The 22,961-nt window shown below is 42.0% G+C and overlaps 1 protein-coding gene across 3 annotated transcripts in view; it reads left to right on the forward strand.

Annotated features, from left to right (window-relative positions):
- LOC139746207 (cyclin-G-associated kinase-like) overlaps positions 1 to 22,961 on the forward strand; it is a 329,022-nt gene that overhangs the window by 60,888 nt on the left and 245,173 nt on the right. For all 3 annotated transcript variants that reach the window (XM_071657155.1, XM_071657166.1, XM_071657174.1), the window contains one exon: positions 15,201 to 15,341. In XM_071657155.1, the coding sequence (XP_071513256.1) occupies positions 15,201 to 15,341 (141 nt within the window). The remainder of the gene's footprint in view (positions 1 to 15,200; positions 15,342 to 22,961) is intronic.

Below are 22,961 nucleotides of genomic sequence, written 5' to 3' on the forward strand. Positions count from 1 at the left end.
ATCCAGGCCACATAGACCTTTCCATGGTTTACCCCAGACGTTTCATGTGCCATTATAAATTCTGATGTATTTTCCTTCTGAAATCCTCATTATCTTTCCTTTTATTGATATATCACCACTTTTAGTACTTCTGTTTAGGACTCTGTATTTTAGTAACATTCTTTTTTCTCCATTCTTCTCAGTTTTCTGGCAGATTCAGATTTTTCCATTCTCTCTTTTCCTCCTCCAATTTTCATAGATCATCATTTCATCATGTTCATTCCCTCTTTCCACAGTGTATACATGCTATACTATGCATGTTTCTGATAGTCTTTGGTAATGTGTTAAACTGTCTTCTCATTGCCGCAACTTTTTTTCTCTGTAGTGCTCTGCCTCCTTTTAGCTTTTCAACTCACTTCTGGAAGGTAAGTTTCACGATTTCATTTCTCAACTTTTCTACTTTTGTCATTTTTTCATTCACATTTTTATGTATGAAGAGCAGTGTGGTTTCAGAAGTGGTAGAGGATGTGTGGATCAGGTGTTTGCTTTGAAGAATGTATGTGAGAAATACTTAGAAAAGCAAATGGATTTGTATGTAGCATTTATGGATCTGGAGAAGGCATATGATAGAGTTGATAGAGATGCTCCGTGGAAGGTATTAAGAATATATGGTGTGGGAGGCAAGTTGTTAGAAGCAGTGAAAAGTTTTTATCGAGGATGTAAGGCATGTGTACGTGTAGGAAGAGAGGAAAGTGATTGGTTCTCAGTGAATGTAGGTTTGTGGCAGGGGTGTGTGATGTCTCCATGGTTGTTTAATTTGTTTATGGATGGGGTTGTTAGGGAGGTGAATGCAAGAGTTTTGGAAAGAGGGGCAAGTATGAAGTCTGTTGTGGATGAGAGAGCTTGGGAAGTGAGTCAGTTGTTGTTCGCTGATGATACAGCGCTGGTGGCTGATTCATGTAAGAAACTGCAGAAGCTGGTGAGTGAGTTTGGTAAAGTGTGTGAAAGAAGAAAGTTAAGAGTAAATGTGAATAAGAGCAAGGTTATTAGGTACAGTAGGGTTGAGGGTCAAGTCAATTGGGAGGTAAGTTTGAATGGAGAAAAACTGGAGGAAGTAAAGTGTTTTAGATATCTGGGAGTGGATCTGGCAGCGGAAGGAACCATGGAAGCGGAGGTGGATCATAGGGTGGGGAGGGGGTGAAAATCCTGGGAGCCTTGAAGAATGTTTGGAAGTCGAGAACATTATCTCGGAAAGCAAAAATGGGTATGTTTGAAGGAATAGTGGTTCCAACAATGTTGTATGGTTGCAAGGCGTGGGCTATGGATAGAGTTGTGTGCAGGAGGGTGGATGTGTTGGAAATGAGATGTTTGAGGACAATGTGTGGTGTGAGGTGGTTTGATCGAGTAAGTAATGTAAGGGTAAGAGAGATGCGTGGAAATAAAAAGAGCATGGTTGAGAGAGCAGAAGAGGGTGTTTTGAAATGGTTTGGGTACATGAAGAGAATGAGTGAGGAAAGATTGACCAAGAGGATATATGTGTCGGAGGTGGAGGGAACGAGGAGAAGTGGGAGACCAAATTGGAGGTGGAAAGATGGAGTGAAAAAGATTTTGAGTGATCGGGGCCTGAACATGCAGGAGGGTGAAAGACGGGCAAGGAATAGAGTGAATTGGATCGATGTGATATACCGGGGTCGACGTGCTGTCAGTGGATTGAATCAGGGCATGTGAAGCGTCTCGGGTAAACCATGGAAAGTTGTGTGGGGCCTGGATGTGGAAAGGGAGCTGTGGTTTCGGGCATTATTGCATGGCAGCTAGAGACTGAGTGTGAACGAATGGGGCCTTTGTTGTCTTTTCCTAGCGCTACCTTGCACACATGAGGGGGGAGGGGGATGTTATTCCATGTGTGGCGAGGTGGCGATGGGAATGAATAAAGGCAGACAGTGTGAATTGTGTGCATGGGTATATATGTATGTGTCTGTGTGTGTATATATATGTGTACATTGAGATGTATAGGTATGTATATTTGCGTGTGTGGACGTGTATGTATATACATGTGTATGTGGGTGGGTTGGGCTATTTCTTTCGTCTGTTTCCTTGCGCTACTTCGCAAACACGGGAGACAGCGACAAAGCAAAATAAATGAAATAAAAATAATTTTTATTCCTATATCCTGTAGAGTAAAAGGCTAAACCTACATGTTATTTCAATATGATATGACAAATCATTTCTCATTCCTCTAGTAGAACACACATTATGCACATAACTGAACTGGGTAGAAGTTTACCATGGGAGTTAGATGTCCATGCCCTTTCTATTAGTCTGCAGGATTGGGGCAGGGGACCAAAGTTATGCAAGCATTCCCCAAAGATGGTGCATGTAGCCTTGGACAAAAATGGCATAGCTCTAGTCACTTTCAACAAGTGATGCAGCTGGTTAAATGGAATAGGAAAGGAATCATTAATGAGCATAAGAGGATGGAGATTGCTGATGCACTCAGAAAGGAAAAATTAGGCCTATAGGTTTGTATAAGGCAAGATTAAGTTAAAAAAAGACCTATGAGTAGGATGGAATGAAAGGTGTGATATCAGGCCATCATGATGATACAGGTGGTTATATGAGAGTTGTGGCATTGCTAATGAAGGGTGTGTAGTTTGATGATTTGTATGATTGCTTGTGTTTTGGTGTAGTATTGATATTTGTGAAGGTCAAGAGTTGGAAAATAAGAACATTTGTAGTGGCTTGAAATGGTGATGGTGGAGAAGAGAAGATTAAGGATGCCTTGTAGAAAGAATATGAAAGAACATTAAAAGATGTAAATCTGAGAAAGACGATATGAGTGATGGTTGCAAGTACCATTGGTGAAAGAATGTATGTTTTGTGTAATTACCTAATTGTTCTCTATTAGGAGGGAGTTTTACAGTCGTGGGTTCCCATCTCTTGAACATTTTCTACTGTTATGCGGCTTCGTAAATTTATGTATGCTGGCTGCATGAACCATGTCCTCATCTGTTATTTTCCATACATCCACATTTATATTGTGAAAAGAGCTTCTTCACATCATTTTCAACAAGTTTCTTGCTTAATTCAGTGTTATGTCCTCTTGTTGCTCTATCCTTACATTTCTTGAAAGACTGTTCATTGTCCAAGTCATGGATATTTTTTTAAAACTGAAAGGTTTTGATCAAGTTGCCCTTCACTCTTTTTTCTTTCAAGGTGGGCAGATTTGAAGCCTCCAGCTTTTTCATGAAACTCTGCTGTTTTAATTGTGGTATATTCTTTATTGACCTCATCTGGACATTCTTTATTTGCTCTTTTGTTTCTTTTATGTGCAGTGATCAAACTTGAGAAGCATGTTCAACTTTTGATCCCATATAGGATATGGTCAGTTTGCTAGATATTTCCTTATCCTTACACATGAAAGCCATTCTAATATTTGTCAGTAGATAGTTTGTCTCCTCATCTATTCTCCTAATGTGGATTTCTGGCAACAGGTGAGGGAAGATTATAATTCCCGAGACCCTCTTGCACAGAATCCTGAAGCTTATTTCCTGCTCAGTGATAACCATACTGTGGCCTTCTTTCACTTTGTCCCATCCTCATAACTTTATATTTGCTTGGTTTGAATTTTGTCAACCATGTATGAAACCAACTCTGGAGTCTGTTTGGGTCCTCTTGTAAAAGTTGATTCAGTCACAGAATATATGAAAGTTCTCCAGATGTAGAAAACCGACTAGCATTGATGATTTCATTCATTATTTGTATGCCTACAGTGATTGTTTTTATCTTAAAAGCCATAAGAATCTGCAGCCATGAGTACTTGGAAAAAGATATATTACCTAAGTTTTTCTGAAAATTGATTACTCCAGAGGACTGCTCATCAAGTTAGAATACCTACAATAAACAAGTATAGATATTGTCATGTCATTAGGGAAAAAAATTGGTGAAGTTGTAGGGTATAAGCCAAGCAGGCAAAATGAATTAAAAAAAATGTGTAAAGGATTCCATGTGGTGGATACCAACACCCTTATTATGGGAGACTGGACATGGGTTGATGAAGAGAATAGTAGAGTACAAGGCTGACTTGAGAAATCAAAGAACTTCCAATACTTTTATGGTGCATGTGGATGAATATGGACACCTGCCCAGTTAGGACAAAGCAAGAGTATTACACAAAGGGGTGTGTAAACAAAGATATAGATATGGATAGGTTAGTGTACAGATGAGGAAAGCTTTAGTAGCTGCCCATGTTAACAGGGAAAATTCCAGCTGTTTAAAGCTTGTTTCATCCAGTGATCAAGATTGACAACAAAGATTGCAGTAAATGAGTGGACGGAAGGGGTGCAGCCACTGAGTCAAGGCTGACCAATCAGGGAACTATATGTCAAGGCATCCATCAAGATGGGCGATGCTTGTTTGTAAATTTAGTCCTGCGTCTCCCTTTTACACGTACTTTCTGAGCAAGATTTTTGTGAGGTTGAAATGTTAAAGTATGCATCAACTCTAACCCTGGTTTCCACATAGTTTTATACACTGCAAGGAATAAAGTGTATTGGAACGATGTGGTATGCCAGGGTCGACTTGCTGTCAGGGGATTGAACTAGGGCATGTGAAGTGTCTGGGGTTAACCATGGAAAGTTCTATGGGGCCAGATGTGGAAAGGGAGCTGTGGTTTTGGTGCATTATTACATGACAGCTAGAGACTCTGTGTGAACGGATGCGGCCTTTGTTGTCTTCCTAGCACTACCTCACGCACATGAGGGGGGAGGGGGTTGTTATTCCATGTGTGGCAGGGTGGCGATGGGAATGAATAAAGGCAGACAGTATGAATTATGTACATGTGTATATATGTATATGTCTGTGTGTATATATATGTATACGTTGAGATGTATAGGTATGTATATTTGCGTGTGTGGACGTGTATGTATATACATGTGTATGTGGGTGGGTTGGGCCATTCTTTCATCTGTTTCCTTGCGCTACCTCGCTAACGCGGGAGACAGCAACAAAGCAAAATAAAAAAAAAAGAAAAATATATATATGCATATGAGTGGATGGGCCATTCTTTGTCTGTTTCCTGGCACTACCTCTCTGACTCATGAAACTGATTATGTACAATGAATAATGAATATATGATAGTATATTTATATTTGTTATTCTTTATTATACTTAATCACTGGAAGGGCTGGAGGAGGTGGAGTGTTTTGGGTGTCTGGGAGTGGATCTGGCAGCGGGTGCAGCCGTGGAGGTGGGGGTGGGTCGTGGGGTGGGGGAGGGGGCGAAATTCCTGGGAGCCTTGGAGAATGTGTAGAAGTCGAGAGCATTGTCTCGGAGAGCGGGAGTGGGTGTGTTTGAGGGAATGGTCGTTCCAACAATGTTGCATAGTTGCAAGACGTGGGCTATGGATAGAGTTGTGTGCAGGAGGGTGGATGTGCTGGAAATGAGATGTTTGAGGACAATATGTGGTGTGTGGTGGTTTGATCGAGTAAGTAATGTAAGGGTAAGAGAGATGTGTGGAAATAAAGAGAGCGTGGTTGAGAGAGCAGAAGAGGGTGTTTTGAAATGGTTTGGGCACATGGAGAGAATGAGTGAGGAAAGATTGACCAAGAGGATATATGTGTCGGAGGTGGAAAGATGGAGTGAAAAAGATTTTGAGTGATCGGGGCCTGAACATGCAGGAGGGTGAAAGGCAGGCAAGTAATAGAGTGAATTGGATCGAGGTGGTATACCGGGGTTGACGTGCTGTCAATGGATTGAATCAGGGCATGTGAAGCGTCTGGGGTAAACCATGGAAAGTTCTGTGGGGCCTGGATGTGGAAAGGGAGCTGTGGTTTTGGGCATTATTGCATGACAGCTAGAGACTGAGTGTGAACGAATGGGGCCTTTGTTGTCTTTTCCTAGCGCTACCTCGCACACATGAGGGGGGAGGGGGATGTTATTCCATGTGGGGCGAGGTGGCGATGGGAATGAATAAAGGCAGACAGTGTGAATTGTGTGCATGTGTATATATGTATGAGTCCATGTGTGTATATATATATGTGTACATTGAGATGTATGGGTATGTATATTTGCGTGTGTGGATGTGTATGTATATACATGTGTATGGTGGTGGGTTGGGCCATTTCTTTCGTCTGTTTCCTTGCGCTACCTCACAAACGCGGGAGACAGCGACAAAGCAAAATAAATTGAAATGAATATAAAATATATATATATATATATATATATATATATATATATATATATATATATATATATATATATATATATATCTTTTTCTTTCATACTATTCGCCATTTCCCGCGTTAGCAAGGTAGCGTTAAGAACAGAGGACTGGGCCTCTGAGGGAATATCCTCACCTGGCCTCGTTCTCTGTTCCTTCTTTTGGAAAAAAAGAAAAAAAAAAAAAAAATATATATATATATATATATATATATATATATATATATATATATATATATATATGTATATATTTTTTTTTTTTTTATACTTTGTCGCTGCCTCCCGCGTTTGCGAGGTAGCGCAAGGAAACAGATGAAAGAAATGGCCCAACACCCCCCCATACACATGTATATACATACGTCCACACACGCAAATATACATACCTACACAGCTTTCCATGGTTTACCCCAGACGCTTCACATGCCTTGATTCAATCCACTGACAGCACGTCAACCCCGGTATACCACATCGCTCCAATTCACTCTATTCCTTGCCCTCCTTTCACCCTCCTGCATGTTCAGGCCCCGATCACACAAAATCTTTTTCACTCCATCTTTCCACCTCCAATTTGGTCTCCCTCTTCTCCTTGCTCCCTCCACCTCCGACACATATATCCTCTTGGTCAATCTTTCCTCACTCATCCTCTCCATGTGCCCAAACCACTTCAAAACACCCTCTTCTGCTCTCTCAACCACGCTCTTTTTATTTCCACACACCTCTCTTACCCTTACGTTACTCACTCGATCAAACCACCTCACACCACACATTGTCCTCAAATTTCTCATTTCCAGCACATCCATCCTCCTGCGCACAACTCTATCCATAGCCCACGCCTCGCAACCATACAACATTGTTGGAACCACTATTCCTTCAAACATACCCATTTTTGCTTTCCGAGATAATGTTCTCGACTTCCACACATTCTTCAAGGCCCCCAGAATTTTCGCCCCCTCCCCCACCCTATGATCCACTTCCGCTTCCATGGTTCCATCCGCTGCCAGATCCACTCCCAGATATCTAAAACACTTCACTTCCTCCAGTTTTTCTCCATTCAAACTCACCTCCCAATTGACTTGACCCTCAACCCTACTGTACCTAATAACCTTGCTCTTATTCACATTTACTCTTAACTTTCTTCTTCCACACACTTTACCAAACTCAGTCACCAGCTTCTGCAGTTTCTCACATGAATCAGCCACCAGCGCTGTATCATCAGCAAACAACAACTGACTCACTTCCCAAGCTCTCTCATCCCCAACAGACTTCATACTTGCACCTCTTTCCAAAACTCTTGCATTTACCTCCCTAACAACCCCATCCATAAACAAATTAAACAACCATGGAGACATCACACACCCCTGCCGCAAACCTACATTCACTGAGAACCAATCACTTTCCTCTCTTCCTACACGTACACATGCCTTACATCCTCGATAAAAACTTTTCACTGCTTCTAACAACTTTCCTCCCACTCCATATATTCTTAATACCTTCCACAGAGCATCTCTATCAACTCTATCATATGCATCATACCCATTTTTGCTTTCCGGGATAATGTTCTCGACTTCCACACATTTTTCAAGGCTCCCAAAATTTTCGCCCCCTCCCCCACCCTATGATCCACTTCCGCTTCCATGGTTCCATCCGCTGACAGATCCACTCCCAGATATCTAAAACACTTCACTTCCTCCAGTTTTTCTCCATTCAAACTCACCTCCCAATTGACTTGACCCTCAACCCTACTGTACCTAATAACCTTGCTCTTATTCACATTTACTCTTAACTTTCTTCTTCCACACACTTTACCAAACTCCGTCACCAGCTTCTGCAGTTTCTCACATGAATCCGCCACCAGCGCTGTATCATCAGCGAACAACAACTGACTCACTTCCCAAGCTCTCTCATCCCCAACAGACTTCATACTTGCCCCTCTTTCCAAGACTCTTGCATTTACCTCCCTAACAACCCCATCCATAAACAAATTAAACAACCATGGAGACATCACACACCCCTGCCGCAAACCTACATTCACTGAGAACCAATCACTTTCCTCTCTTCCTACACGTACACATGCCTTACATATATATATATATATATATATATATATATATTTTTTTTTTTTTTTTCTTCATTATACTTTGTTGCTGTCTCCCGCGTTTGCGAGGTAGCGCAAGGAAACAGACGAAAGAAATGGCCCAACCCCCCCCCATACACATGTATATACATACGTCCACACACGCAAATATACATACCTACACAGCTTTCCATGGTTTACCCCAGACGCTTCACATGCCTTGATTCAATCCACTGACAGCACGTCAACCCCGGTATACCACATCGCTCCAATTCTCTCTATTCCTTGCCCTCCTTTCACCCTCCTGCATGTTCAGGCCCCGATCACACAAAATCTTTTTCACTCCATCTTTCCACCTCCAATTTGGTCTCCCTCTTCTCCTCGTTCCCTCCACCTCCGACACATATATCCTCTTGGTCAATCTTTCCTCACTCATTCTCTCCATGTGCCCAAACCACTTCAAAACACCCTCTTCTGCTCTCTCAACCACGCTCTTTTTATTTCCACACATCTCTCTTACCCTTACGTTACTCACTCGATCAAACCACCTCACACCACACATTGTCCTCAAACATCTCATTTCCAGCACATCCATCCTCCTGCGCACAACTCTATCCATAGCCCACGCCTCGCAACCATACAACATTGTTGGAACCACTATTCCTTCAAACATACCCATTTTTGCTTTCCGAGATAATGTTCTCGACTTCCACACATTCTTCAAGGCCCCCAGAATTTTCGCCCCCTCCCCCACCCTATGGTTCACTTCTGCTTCCATGGTTCCATCCGCTGCCAGATCCACTCCCAGATATCTAAAACACTTCACTTCCTCCAGTTTTTCTCCATTCAAACTCACCTCCCAATTGACTTGACCCTCAACCCTACTGTACCAAATAACCTTGCTCTTATTCACATTTACTCTTAACTTTCTTCTTCCACACACTTTACCAAACTCAGTCACCAGCTTCTGCAGTTTCTCACATGAATCAGCCACCAGCGCTGTATCATCAGCGAACAACAACTGACTCACTTCCCAAGCTCTCTCTCATCCCCAACTGACTTCATACTTGCCCCTCTTTCCAAAACTCTTGCATTTACCTCCCTAACAACCCCATCCATAAACAAATTAAACAACCATGGAGACATCACACACCCCTGCCGCAAACCTACATTCACTGAGAACCAATCACTTTCCTCTCTTCCTACACGTACACATGCCTTACATCCTCGATAAAAACTTTTCACTGCTTCTAACAACTTTCCTCCCACACCATATATTCTTAATACCTTCCACAGAGCATCTCTATCAACTCTATCATATGCCTTCTCCAGATCCATAAATGCTACATACAAATCCATTTGCTTTTCTAAGTATTTCTCACATACATTCTTCAAAGCAAACACCTGATCTACACATCCTGTACCACTTCTGAAACCACACTGCTCTTCCCCAATCTGATGCTCTGTACATGCCTTCACCCTCTCAATCAATACCCTCCCATATAATTTACCAGGAATACTCAACAAACTTATACCTCTGTAATTTGAGCACTCACCCTTATCCCCTTTGCCTTTGTACAATGGCACTATGCACGCATTCCGCCAATCCTCAGGCACCTCATATATATATATATATATATATATATATATATATATATATATATATATATATATGCACACACATACACATACATATATACACATGCACACAATTCACACTGTCTGCCCTTATTCATTCCCATTGCCACCTCGCCACACATGGAATAATATCCCCCCCCCCCTCATGTGTGCGAGGTAGCGCTAGGAAAAGACAACAAAGGCCCCATTCGTTCACACTCTAGCTGTCGTGCAATAATGCGCGAAACCACAGCTCCCTTGCCACATCCAGGCCCCACACAACTTTCCATGGTTTACCCCAGATGCTTCACATGCCCTGATTCAATCCATTGACAGCACGTCGACCCCGGTATACCACATCGATCCAATTCACTCTATTCCTTGCCCGCCTTCCACCCTCCGGCATGTTCAGGCCCCGATCACTCAAAATCTTTTTCACTCCATCTTTCCATCTCCAATTTGGTCTCCCACTTCTCCTCGTTCCCTCCACCTGCGACACATATATCCTCTTGGTCAATCTTTCCTCACTCATTCTCTCCATGTGCCCAAACCATTTCAAAACACCCTCCTCTGCTCTCTCAACCACGCTCTTTTTATTTCCACACATCTCTCTTACCCTTACATTACTTACTCGATCAAACCACCTCACACCACATATTGTCCTCAAACATCTCATTTCCAGCACATCCACCCTCCTACGCACAAATCTATCCATAGCTCACGCCTCGCAGCCATACAACATTGTTGGAACTACTATTCCTTCAAACATAGCCATTTTTGCTTTCCGAGATAATGCTCTCGACTTTCACACATTCTTCAAGGCTCCCAGGATTTTCGCCCCCTCCCCCACCCAATGATTCACTTCCGCTTCCATGGTTCCCTCCGCTGCCAATTCCACTCCCAGATATCTAAAACACTTTACTTCCTCCAGTTTTTCTCCATTCAAACTTACCTCCCAATTGACTTGACCCTCAACCCTACTGTACCTAATAACCTTGCTCTTATTCACATTTACTCTTAACTTTCTTCTTTCACACACTTTACCAAACTCAGTCACCAGCTTCTGCAGTTTCTCACATGAATCAGCCACCAGCGCTGTATCATCAGCGAACAACAACTGACTCACTTCCCGAGCTGTCTCATCCCCAACAGACTTCATACTTGCCCCTCTTTCCAAAACTCTTGAATTCACCTCCCTAACAACCCCATCCATAAACAAATTAAACAACCATGGAGACATCACACACCCCTGCCGCAAACCTACATTCACTGAGAACCAATCACTTTCCTCTCTTCCTACATGTACACATGCCTTACATCCTCGATAAAAACTTTTCACTGCTTCTAACAACTTGCCTCCCACACCATATATTTTTAGTACCTTCCACAGAGCATCTTTATCAACTGTATCATATGCCTTCTCCAGATCCATAAATGCTACATACAAATCCATTTGCTTTTCTAAGTATTTCTCACATACATTCTTCAAAGCAAACACCTGATCCACACATCCTCTACCACTTCTGATACCACACTGCTTTTCCCCAATCTGATGCTCGGTACATGCCTTCACCCTCTCAATCAATACCCTCCCATATAATTTCCCAGGAATACTCAACAAACTTATACCTCTGTAATTTGAGCACTCACTCTTATCCCCTTAGCCTTTGTACAATGGCACTATGCACGCATTCAGCCAATACTCAGGCACCTCACCTTGAATCATACATACATTAAATAACCTTAACAACCAGTCAACAATACAGTCACACCCTTTTTTAATAAATTCCACTGCAATACCATCCAAACCTGCTGCCTTGCTGGCTTTCATCTTCCGCAAAGCTTTTACTACCTCTTCTCTATTTACCAAATCATTTTCCCAAACCCTCTCACTTTGCACATCATCTCGACCAAAACACCCTATATCTGCCACTCCATCATCAAACACATTCAACAAACCTTCAAAATACTCACTCCATCTCCTTCTCACATCACCACTACTTGTTATCACCTCCCCATTAGCCCCCTTCACTGAAGTTCCCATTTGCTCCCTTACGCACTTTATTTACCTCCTTCCAAAACATCTTGTTATTCTCCCTAAAATTTAATGATACTCTCTCACCCCAACTCTCATTTGCCCTCTTTTTCATCTCTTGCACCTTTCTCTTGACCTCCTGCCTCTTTCTTTTATACATCTCCCACTCATTTGCATTTTTTCCCTGCAAAATTCGTCCAAATGCCTCTCTCTTCTCTTTCACTAATAGTCTTACTTCTTCATCCCACCACTCACTACTCTTTCTAATCAACCCACCTCCCACGCTTCTCATGCCACAAGCATCTTTTGCGCAAGCCATCACTGCTTCCCTAAATACATCCCATTCCTCCCCCACTCCCCTTACACATATATATGCTTAAATGCCCATACACATACAGATACAAACAAACATTTCAACATATACATACATGTATATACACAGACATATACATATATACACGTTTGAAAGGATCACAATTTTGCACATGATCAAGTATATTCCTATGTTGGGCAGACTGGTAAGGATCTTTCTGTTAGACTTGAGCAAAATAAGTATAGTATAAGAACAGGACAAGAATAAAATGCCATGTATCATCACATATATATATACATATATATACATATATATATATATATATATATATATATATTTTTTTTTTTTTTTTTTTTATACCTCGTCACTGTCTCCCGCGGTTGCAAGGTAGCGCAAATGGATTTGTATGTAGCATTTATGGATCTGGAGAAGGCATATGATAGAGTTGATAGAGATGCTCTGTGGAAGGTATTAAGAATATATGGTGTGGGAGGCAAGTTGTTAGAAGCAGTGAAAAGTTTTTATCGAGGATGTAAGGCATGTGTACGTATATATATATATATATATATATATATATATATATATATATATATATATATATTTTTTTTTTTTTTTTTTATACTTTGTCGCTGTCTCCCGCGTTTGCGAGGTAGTGCAAGGAAACAGACGAAAGAAATGGCCCAACCCCCCCCATACACATGTATATACATACGTCCACTCACGCAAATATACATACCTACACAGCTTTCCATGGTTTACCCCAGACGCTTCACATGCCTTGATTCAATCCACTGACAGCACGTCAACCCCGGTATACCACATCGCTCCAATTCACTCTATTCCTTGCCCTCCTTTCACCCTCCTGCATGTTCAGGCCCCGATCACACAAAATCTTTTTCACTCCATCTTTCCACCTCCAATTTGGTCTCCCTCTTCTCCTCGTTCCCTCCACCTCCGACACATATATCCTCTTGGTCAATCTTTCCTCACTCATTCTCTCCATGTGCCCAAACCACTTCAAAACACCCTCTTCTGCTCTCTCAACCACGCTCTTTTTTATTTCCACACATCTCTCTTACCCTTACGTTACTCACTCGATCAAACCACCTCACACCACACATTGTCCTCAAACATCTCATTTCCAGCACATCCATCCTCCTGCGCACAACTCTATCCATAGCCCACGCCTCGCAACCATACAACATTGTTGGAACCACTATTCCTTCAAACATACCCATTTTTGCTTTCCGAGATAATGTTCTCGACTTCCACACATTCTTCAAGGCCCCCAGAATTTTCGCCCCCTCCCCCACCCTATGATCCACTTATATATATATATATATATATATATAAGTATGTTTGAAGGAATAGTGGTTCCAACAATGTTGTATGGTTGCGAGGCATGGGCTATGGATAGAGTTGTGCGCAGGAGGATGGATGTGCTGGAAATGAGATGTTTGAGGACAATGTGTGGTGTGAGGTGGTTTGATCGAGTAAGTAACGTAAGGGTAATAGAGATGTGTGGAAATAAAAAGAGCGTGGTTGAGAGAGCAGAAGAGGGTGTTTTGAAATGGTTCGGGCACATGGAGAGAATGAGTGAGGAAAGATTGACCAAGAGAATATATGTGTTGGAGGTGGAGGGAACGAGGAGATGAGGGAGACCAAATTGGAGGTGGAAAGATGGAGTGAAAAAGATTTTGTGTGATCGGGGCCTGAGCATGCAGGAGGGTGAAAGGAGGGCAAGGAATAGAGTGAATTGGAGCGATGTGGTATACCGGGGTTGACGTGCTGACAGTGGATTGAATCAAGGCATGTGAAGCGTCTGGGGTAAACCATGGAAAGCTGTGTAGGTATGTATGTTTGCGTGTGTGGACGTATGTATATACATGTGTATGGGGGTGGGTTGGGCCATTTCTTTCGTCTGTTTCCTTGCGCTACCTCGCAAACGCGGGAGACAGCAGCAAAAAAAAAAGAAAAAAAAAAATATATACATGGACATATACATATATACACGTTGTAAAGGATCACAATTTTGCACAAGACCAGGTATATTCCTATGTTGGGCAGGCTAGTAAGGATCTTTCTGTTAAACTTAAGCAACATGAATATAGTATGAGAACAGGACAAGAATCAAATGCCTTGTTTAATCACGTTAAAAACTGATCATTGTATTGACTGGAGTAATGCCATCTCAGTTATTAACTCTATTTCCAGTGCCACGAGAAATATCATTGAATCTTTTAGAATTAAATACACAAAGAATTATAACCTTAATATTAGTGAAGGTCCATACAAATTGGATAACTTTATTGTTGATAAAATTTGTAGACAATTCACCTTCTTGTCCACATAATAAGTTTATGATACATTTGTTTTCCGTCTTGGACAATCACATGTTTACTGAATGGCATCCTAGCTACATCTGTTCATTGTATATCAACTGACTGTTAAATTTCTCTTATGTGCCTCCCCTATTGATATAATTATTACATGAAAGAGCACTTGGGAACTTATCGTGTTTCATTTTCCCCGTAGACTCATAGGAACATATATACTCATGTACATATTCATACTTGTTGCCTTCATCCATTCCTGTCGCTACCCCGCCACACAGAAAATAGCTATACCTCAGGAGTGCCTAATGATGAGAAGTTAAAATGTATAACATATATGCAGTTGGGATGACAAATATCAGGGTATACAGATTTTTGCAAAATGACTGAGTGTTTCTTTTTTACTTATAGTTAACTCGTGGTAAAACTTTATTCAGCACAAATGCCTCTTGTTTATGTGTAAAGTATGTAAATTTTTCATATGCTATTATTAGATTCATACATCTAGCCCACAGTTTATACAAGGAAATTGAATGATACTGATTTATGTGATTACTACAGTAATACTGTAAAGAAGTATTATCTGTTAGTTCATTAAGAAATTTCTTTAATATTCTCCCTTATGTTTTCCAGTGCATCAGCCTGAGAGCAATGGCAGAGTTAGTGATAGGCGATCAGCTCCTCCTGACCGTCCCCCTGCCCGTCCTCCAGCCCCAGCCCCACGGTCTCCAGTGCCACAGCGACCACCACCACCAAGTTCACAACCTCAGCAAGGTGCTAGCATATCTGGCATCTGTATATTTGTCATAACAGTGATTGCACTTAATCATGATTTTATCAATTTTGTTTTTTAGTTTTGTTGCTTCACTGGGATTAAGTCATTAAGACACTTTGTAAAAGAAGTGTTATGGACACTGTCTTAGTTGTATAAAGCTTTCTTTGTTCATTGTTTCTGGTTTCAGCATATTCAGTTTCCTTCACTGAGGGTGAAGATGGGTCCCCTTGCTCAATTTCCTCTCTGATTTATGATTTTTTAGATTGTCTTGTGTTTGTGGATAGTGAAAATTCTTCATTTGGATACTGCCATCGTAAGGTTGTGGAAGATAAAGGCACTGTAGAGATCTGTTTTATATGAATGAAGGTCTTATAACCTAGGCCACCCATAGGTGACAATGTACAGAAGGGGGTGAATGTGTTGGAAATTGAATCCACCCTCCTGCATGTTCAGGCCCTGATCACTCAAAATCTTTTTCACTCCATCTTTGCACTTCCAGTTTTGTCTCCCACTTCTCCTCATTCCTTCTACCTCTGACACATATATCCTCTTGGTCAATCTTTCCTCACTCATTCTCTCCATGTGACCAAACCATTTCAAAACACCCTCTTCTGCTCTCTCAACCACACTCTTTTTATTACCTCACATATCTCTTACCCTATTATTACTTACTCGATCAAACCACCTCACACCACATATTGTCCTCAAACATCTCATTTCCATCACATCCACCCTCCTCTGCACAACTCTATCTATAGCCCACACCTCGCAACCATATAACATTTTTGGAACCACTATTCCTTCAAACATACCCATTTTTGCTTTCCGAGATAATGTTCTCAACTTCCACACATTCTTCAACGCTCCCAGAACTTTTGCCCCCTCCCCCACCCTATGATTCACTTCCGCTTCCATGGTTCCATCTGCTGCCAAATCCACTCCCAGATATCTAAAACACTTCACTTCCTCCAGTTTTTCTCCATTCAAACTTACCTTCCAATTAACTTGTCCCTCAACCCTACTGTACCTAATAACCTTGCTCTTATTCACATTGACTCTCAGCTTTCTTCTTTCACATACTTTACCAGACTCAGTCACCAGCTTCTGCAGTTTTTCACTCGAATCAGCCACCAGCGCTGTATCATCAGCAAACAACTACTAACTCGCTTCCCAAGCTCTCTCATCCACAACAGACTGCATACTTGCCCCTCTTTCCAAAACTCTTGCATTCACCTCCCTAACAACCCCAACCATAAACAAATTAAACAACCATGGAGACATCACACACCCCTGCCTCAAACCAACATTCACTGAGGACCAATCACTTTCCTCTCTTCCTACACGTACACATGCCCTACATCCTCGATAAAAACTTTTCACTGCTTCTAACAACTTGCCTCCCACACCATATATTCTTAATACCTTCCACAGAGCATCTCTATCAACTGTATCATATGCCTTCTCCAGATCCATAAATGCTACATACAAATCCATTTGCTTTTCTAAGTATTTCTCACATACATTCTTCAAAGCAAACACCTGATCCACACATCTTCTACCACTTCTGAAACCACACTGCTCTTCCCCAGTCTGATGCTCTGTACATGCCTTCACCCTCTCAATCAATACCCTCCCATATAATTTACCAGGAATACTCAACAAACTTTTACCTCTGTAATTTGAGCACTCACTTTTATCCCCTTTGCCTTTGTACAATGGCACTATGCAAGCATTTGGCCAATCCTCAGGCACCTCACCATGAGTCATACACACATTAAATAACCTTACCAACCAGTCAACAATACAGTCACCCCCTTTTTTGATAAATTTCACTGCAATATCATCCAAACCTGCTGCCTTGCCGGCTTTCATCTTCCTCAAAGCTTTTACTACCTCTTCTCTCTTTACCAAATCTTTCTCCCTAACCCTCTCACTTTGCACACCACCAAAACACCCTATATCTGCCACTCTATTATCAAACACATTCAACAAACCTTCAGAATACTCACTCCATCTCCTTCTTACATCACCACTACTTGTTATCACCTCCCCATTAGCCCCCCTTCACTGAAGTTCCCATTTGCTCCCTTGTCTTACGCACTATATTTACCTCCTTCCAAAAGATCTTTTTATTCTCCCTAAAATGTAAAGATACTCTCACCCCAACTCTCATTTGCCCCCTTTTTCACCTCTTGCACCTTTCTCTTGACCTCCTGCCTCTTTATTTTGTACATCTCCCACTCATTTGCATTATTTCCCTACAAAAATCGTCCAAATGCCTCTCTCTTCTCTTTCACTAATAATCTTACTTCTTCATCCACCACTCACTACCCTTTCTAATCTGCCCACCTCCCACGCTGCTCATACCACAAGCATCTTTTGCGCAAGCCATCACTGCTTCCCTAAATACATCCCATTCCTCCCCCACTCCCCTTACCTCCTTTATTCTCACCTTTTTCCATTCTGTACTCAGTCTCTCCTGGTACTTCCTCACACAAGTCTCCTTCCCAAGCTCACTTACTCTCACCACTCTCTTCACCCCAACATTCTCTCTTTTCTGAAAACCTCTACAAATCTTCACCTTTGCCTCCACAAGATAATGATCAGACATCCCTCCAGTTGCACCTCTCAACACATTAACATCCAAAAGTCTCTCTTTCACGTGCCTATCAATTAACGCATAATCCAATAATGCTCTCTGGCCATCTCTCCTACTTACATACATATACTTATGTATATCTCTTTTTAAACCAGGTACTTCCAATCACCAGTCCTTTTTCAGTACATAAATCTACAAGCTCTTCACCATTTACAACACTGAACACCCCATGTACACCAGTTATTCCCTCAACTGCCACATTACTTACCTTTGCATTCAAATCACCCATCACTATAACCCGGTCTCGTGCATCAAAACTAACACACTTGCTTAGCTGCTCCCAAAACACTTGCCTCTCATGATCTTTCTTCTCATGCCCAGGTGCATATGCACCAATAAACACCCATGTCTCTCTATCCACTTTCAGTTTTACCCATATCAACCTAGAGTTTACTTTTACCCTCTATCACATACTCCCACCACTCCTGTTTCAGGAGTACTGCTACTCCTTCCCTTGCTCTTGTTCTCCCACTAACTCCTGACTTTACTCCCAAGACATTCCCAAACCAGTCTTCCCCTTTACCCTTGAGCTTCGTTTCACCCAGAGCCAAAATATCCAGGTTCCTTTCCTCAAACGTACTACCCATGTCTCCTTTTTTCTCATTTTGGTTACATCCACACACATTTAGACATCCCAATTTGAGCCTTCGAGGAGGATGAGCACTCACCATGTGACTCCTTCTTCTGTTTCCCCTTTTAGAAAGTTGAAATACAAGGAGGGGAGGGTACTTCCCATGCATTCCTCACATGTCATAGAAGGCGTCTAAAGGGGATGGGAGCGGGAGACTAGAAACCCTCCCGTCCTTGTATTTTAACTTTCTAAAAGGGGAAACAGAAGAATGAGTCATGCGGGGAGTGTTCATCCTCCTCGAAGGAATTATGTACATCTGTATATATGTATATGTCTGTGTTTGTATATATAAGTATACGTTGAGATGTATAGGTATGTATATTTGTGTGTTTGGACGTGTTTGTGTATACACGTGTATGTGGTTGGGTTGGGCCATTCTTTTGTCCGTTTCCTTGCGCTATATATATTATTTTTTTTATTATTATACTTTGTCGCTGTCTCCCGCGTTTGCGAGGTAGCGCAAGGAAACAGACGAAAGAAATGGCCCAACCCCCCCCCATACACATGCATATACATACGTCCACACACGCAAATATACATACCTACACAGCTTTCCATGCCTTGATTCAATCCACTGACAGCACGTCAACCCCGGTATACCACATCGCTCCAATTCACTCTATTCCTTGCCCTCCTTTCACCCTCCTGCATGTTCAGGCCCCGATCACACAAAATCTTTTTCACTCCATCTTTCCACCTCCAATTTGGTCTCCCTCTTCTCCTTGTTCCCTCCACCTCCGACACATATATCCTCTTGGTCAATCTTTCCTCACTCATCCTCTCCATGTGCCCAAACCACTTCAAAACACCCTCTTCTGCTCTCTCAACCACGCTCTTTTTATTTCCACACATCTCTCTTATATATATATATATATATATATATATATATATATATATATATATATATATATATATATATATATATATATACACACATAGACATATATACACATGTACATAATTCATACTGTCTTCCCTCATTCATTCCCGTCGCCACCCCGCTACACATGAAATGACAACCCCCTCCACCCACATGTGTGTGAGGTAGCACTAGGAAAAGACAACAAAGGCCACATTTGTTCACACTCAGTCTCTATCTGTCATGTGTAATGCACTGAAACCACAGCTCCCTTTCCACATCCAGGCCCCACAAAACTTTCCATGGTTTACCCCAGACGCTTCACATGCCCTGGTTCAATCCATTGACAGCACGTCGACCCTGGTATAGCACATCATTCCAATTCACTCTATTCCATGCATACCTTTCACCCTTCTGCATGTTCAGGCCCAGATCACTCAAAATCTTTTTCACTCCATCCTTCCACCTCCAATTTGGTCTCCCACTTCTCATTCTCTCCACCACTGACACATATATCCACTTTGTCGATCTTTCCTCACTCATTCTCTCCATGGGACCAAACCATTTCAGTACACCCTCCTCTGCTCTCTCAACCACACTCTTTTCATTACCACACATCTCTTTAACCCTTTCATTACTTACTCGATCAATCCACCTCTCACCACACATTGTCCTCAAACATCTCATTTCCAACACCTCCACCCTCTGCCGCACAACCCTATCTATATCCCTTGCCTCGCAACCATATAACATTGTTGGACCCACTATTCCTTCAAACATACCCATTTTTGCTCTCCGAGATAATGTTTTCTCCTTTCACACAGAACCTTTGACCCCTCCCCCACCCTGTTCCTCACTTCCTCTTCCATGGTTCCATCTGCTGTCAAATCCACTCCCAGGTATTGAAAACACTTCACTTCCTCCAGTTTTTCTCCATTCTAACTTACCTCCAAGTTAACTTGTCCCTCACCCCTACTGTACCTAATAACCTTGCTCTTATTCACCTTTACTCTCAGCTTTCCTCTTTCTCACACTTTACCAAACTCAGTCACCAGCTTTTGTATTTTCTTAACCGAATCAGCCACCAGCGACAAAATGTATATATATAAAAAGATTATATATATTATTATTATTATTTTAGGGAGAATAAAAAGATGTTCTGGAAGGAGGTAAATAAAGTGCGTAAGACAAGGGAGCAAATGGGAACTTCAGTGAAGGGCGCAAATGGGGAGGTGATAACAAGTAGTGGTGATGTGAGAAGGAGATGGAGTGAGTATTTTGAAGGTTTGTTGAATGTGTTTGATGATAGAGTGGCAGATATAGGGTGTTTTGGTCGAGGTGGTGTGCAAAGTGCGAGGGTTAGGGAAAATGATTTGGTAAACAGAGAAGAGGTAGTAAAAGCTTTGCGGAAGATGAAAGCCGGCAAGGCAGCAGGTTTGGATGGTATTGCAGTGGAATTTATTAAAAAAGGGGGTGACTGTATTGTTGACTGGTTGGTAAGGTTATTTAATGTATGTATGACTCATGGTGAGGTGCCTGAGGATTGGCGGAATGCGTGCATAGTGCCATTGTACAAAGGCAAAGGGGATAAGAGTGAGTGCTCAAATTACAGAGGTATAAGTTTGTTGAGTATTCCTGGCAAATTGTATGGGAGGGTATTGATTGAGAGGGTGAAGGCATGTACAGAGCATCAGATTGGGGAAGAGCAGAGTGGTTTCAGAAGTGGTAGAGGATGTGTGGATCAGGTGTTTGCTTTGAAGAATGTATGTGAGAAATACTTAGAAAAGCAAATGGATTTGTATGTAGCATTTATGGATCTGGAGAAGGCATATGATAGAGTTGATAGAGATGCTCTGTGGAAGGTATTAAGAATATATGGTGTGGGAGGCAAGTTGTTAGAAGCAGTGAAAAGTTTTTATCGAGGATGTAAGGCATGTGTACGTGTAGGAAGAGAGGAAAGTGATTGGTTCTCAGTGAATGTAGGTTTGTGGCAGGGGTGTGTGATGTCTCCATGGTTGTTTAATTTGTTTATGGATGGGGTTGTTAGGGAGGTGAATGCAAGAGTTTTGGAAAGAGGGGCAAGGATGAAGTCTGTTGGGGATGAGAGAGCTTGGGAAGTGAGTCAGTTGTTGTTCGCTGATGATACAGCGCTGGTGACTGATTCATGTGAGAAACTGCAGAAGCTGGTGACTGAGTTTGGTAAAGTGTGTGAAAGAAGAAAGTTAAGAGTAAATTTGAATAAGAGCAAGGTTATTAGGTACAGTAGGGTTGAGGGTCAAGTCAATTGGGAGGTGAGTTTGAATGGAGAAAAACTGGAGGAAGTGAAGTGTTTTAGATATCTGGGGGTGGACCTGGCAGCGGATGGAAACATGGAAGCGGAGGTGGATCATAGGGTGGGGGAGGGGGCGAAAATTCTGGGAGCCTTGAAGAATGTATGGAAGTCGAGAACATTATCTCGGAAAGCAAAAATGGGTATGTTTGAAGGAATAGTGGTTCCAACAATGTTGTATGGTTGCGAGGCGTGGACTATGGATAGAGTTGTGCGCAGGAGGATGGATGTGCTGGAAATGAGATGTTTGAGGACTATGTGTGGTGTGAGGTGGTTTGATCGAGTAAGTAACGTAAGGGTAAGAGAGATGTGTGGAAATAAAAAGAGCGTGGTTGAGAGAGCAGAAGAGGGTGTTTTGAAATGGTTTGGGCACATGGAGAGAATGAGTGAGGAAAGATTGACCAAGAGGATATATGTGTCGGAGGTGGAGGGAACGAGGAGAAGAGGGAGACCAAATTGGAGGTGGAAAGATGGAGTGAAAAAGATTTTGTGTGATCGGGGCCTGAACATGCAGGAGGGTGAAAGGAGGGCAAGGAATAGAGTGAATTGGAGCGATGTGGTATACCGGGGTTGACGTGCTGTCAGTGGATTGAATCAAGGCATGTGAAGCGTCTGGGGTAAACCATGGAAAGCTGTGTAGGTATGTATATTTGCGTGTGTGGATGTATGTATATACATGTGTATGGGGGTGGGTTGGGCCATTTCTTTCGTCTGTTTCCTTGCGCAACCTTGCAAACGCGGGAGACAGCGACAAAGCAAAAAAAAAAAAAAAAATTATTATTATTATTATTATTATTATTATTTTGCTTTGTCGCTGTCTCCCGCGTTAGCGAGGAAGCGCAAGGAAACAGACAAAAGAATGGCCCAACCCACCCACATACACATGTATATACATACATGTCCACACTTGCAAATATACATACCTATACATCTCAACGTATACATATATATACACACACAGACATGTACATATATACACATGTACACAATTCATTCTGTCTGCCTTTATTCATTCCCATCGCCACCCCGCCACACATGAAATAACAACCCCCTCCCCCGGCATGTGCACAAGGTAGTGCTAGGAAAAGACACAAAGGCCACTTTCGTTAACACTTAGTCCCTAGCTGTCATGCGTAATGCA

The sequence above is a fragment of the Panulirus ornatus genome, chromosome 4, assembly GCF_036320965.1.
Source record: "Panulirus ornatus isolate Po-2019 chromosome 4, ASM3632096v1, whole genome shotgun sequence".
Taxonomy (NCBI): Eukaryota; Metazoa; Arthropoda; class Malacostraca; order Decapoda; family Palinuridae; genus Panulirus; species Panulirus ornatus.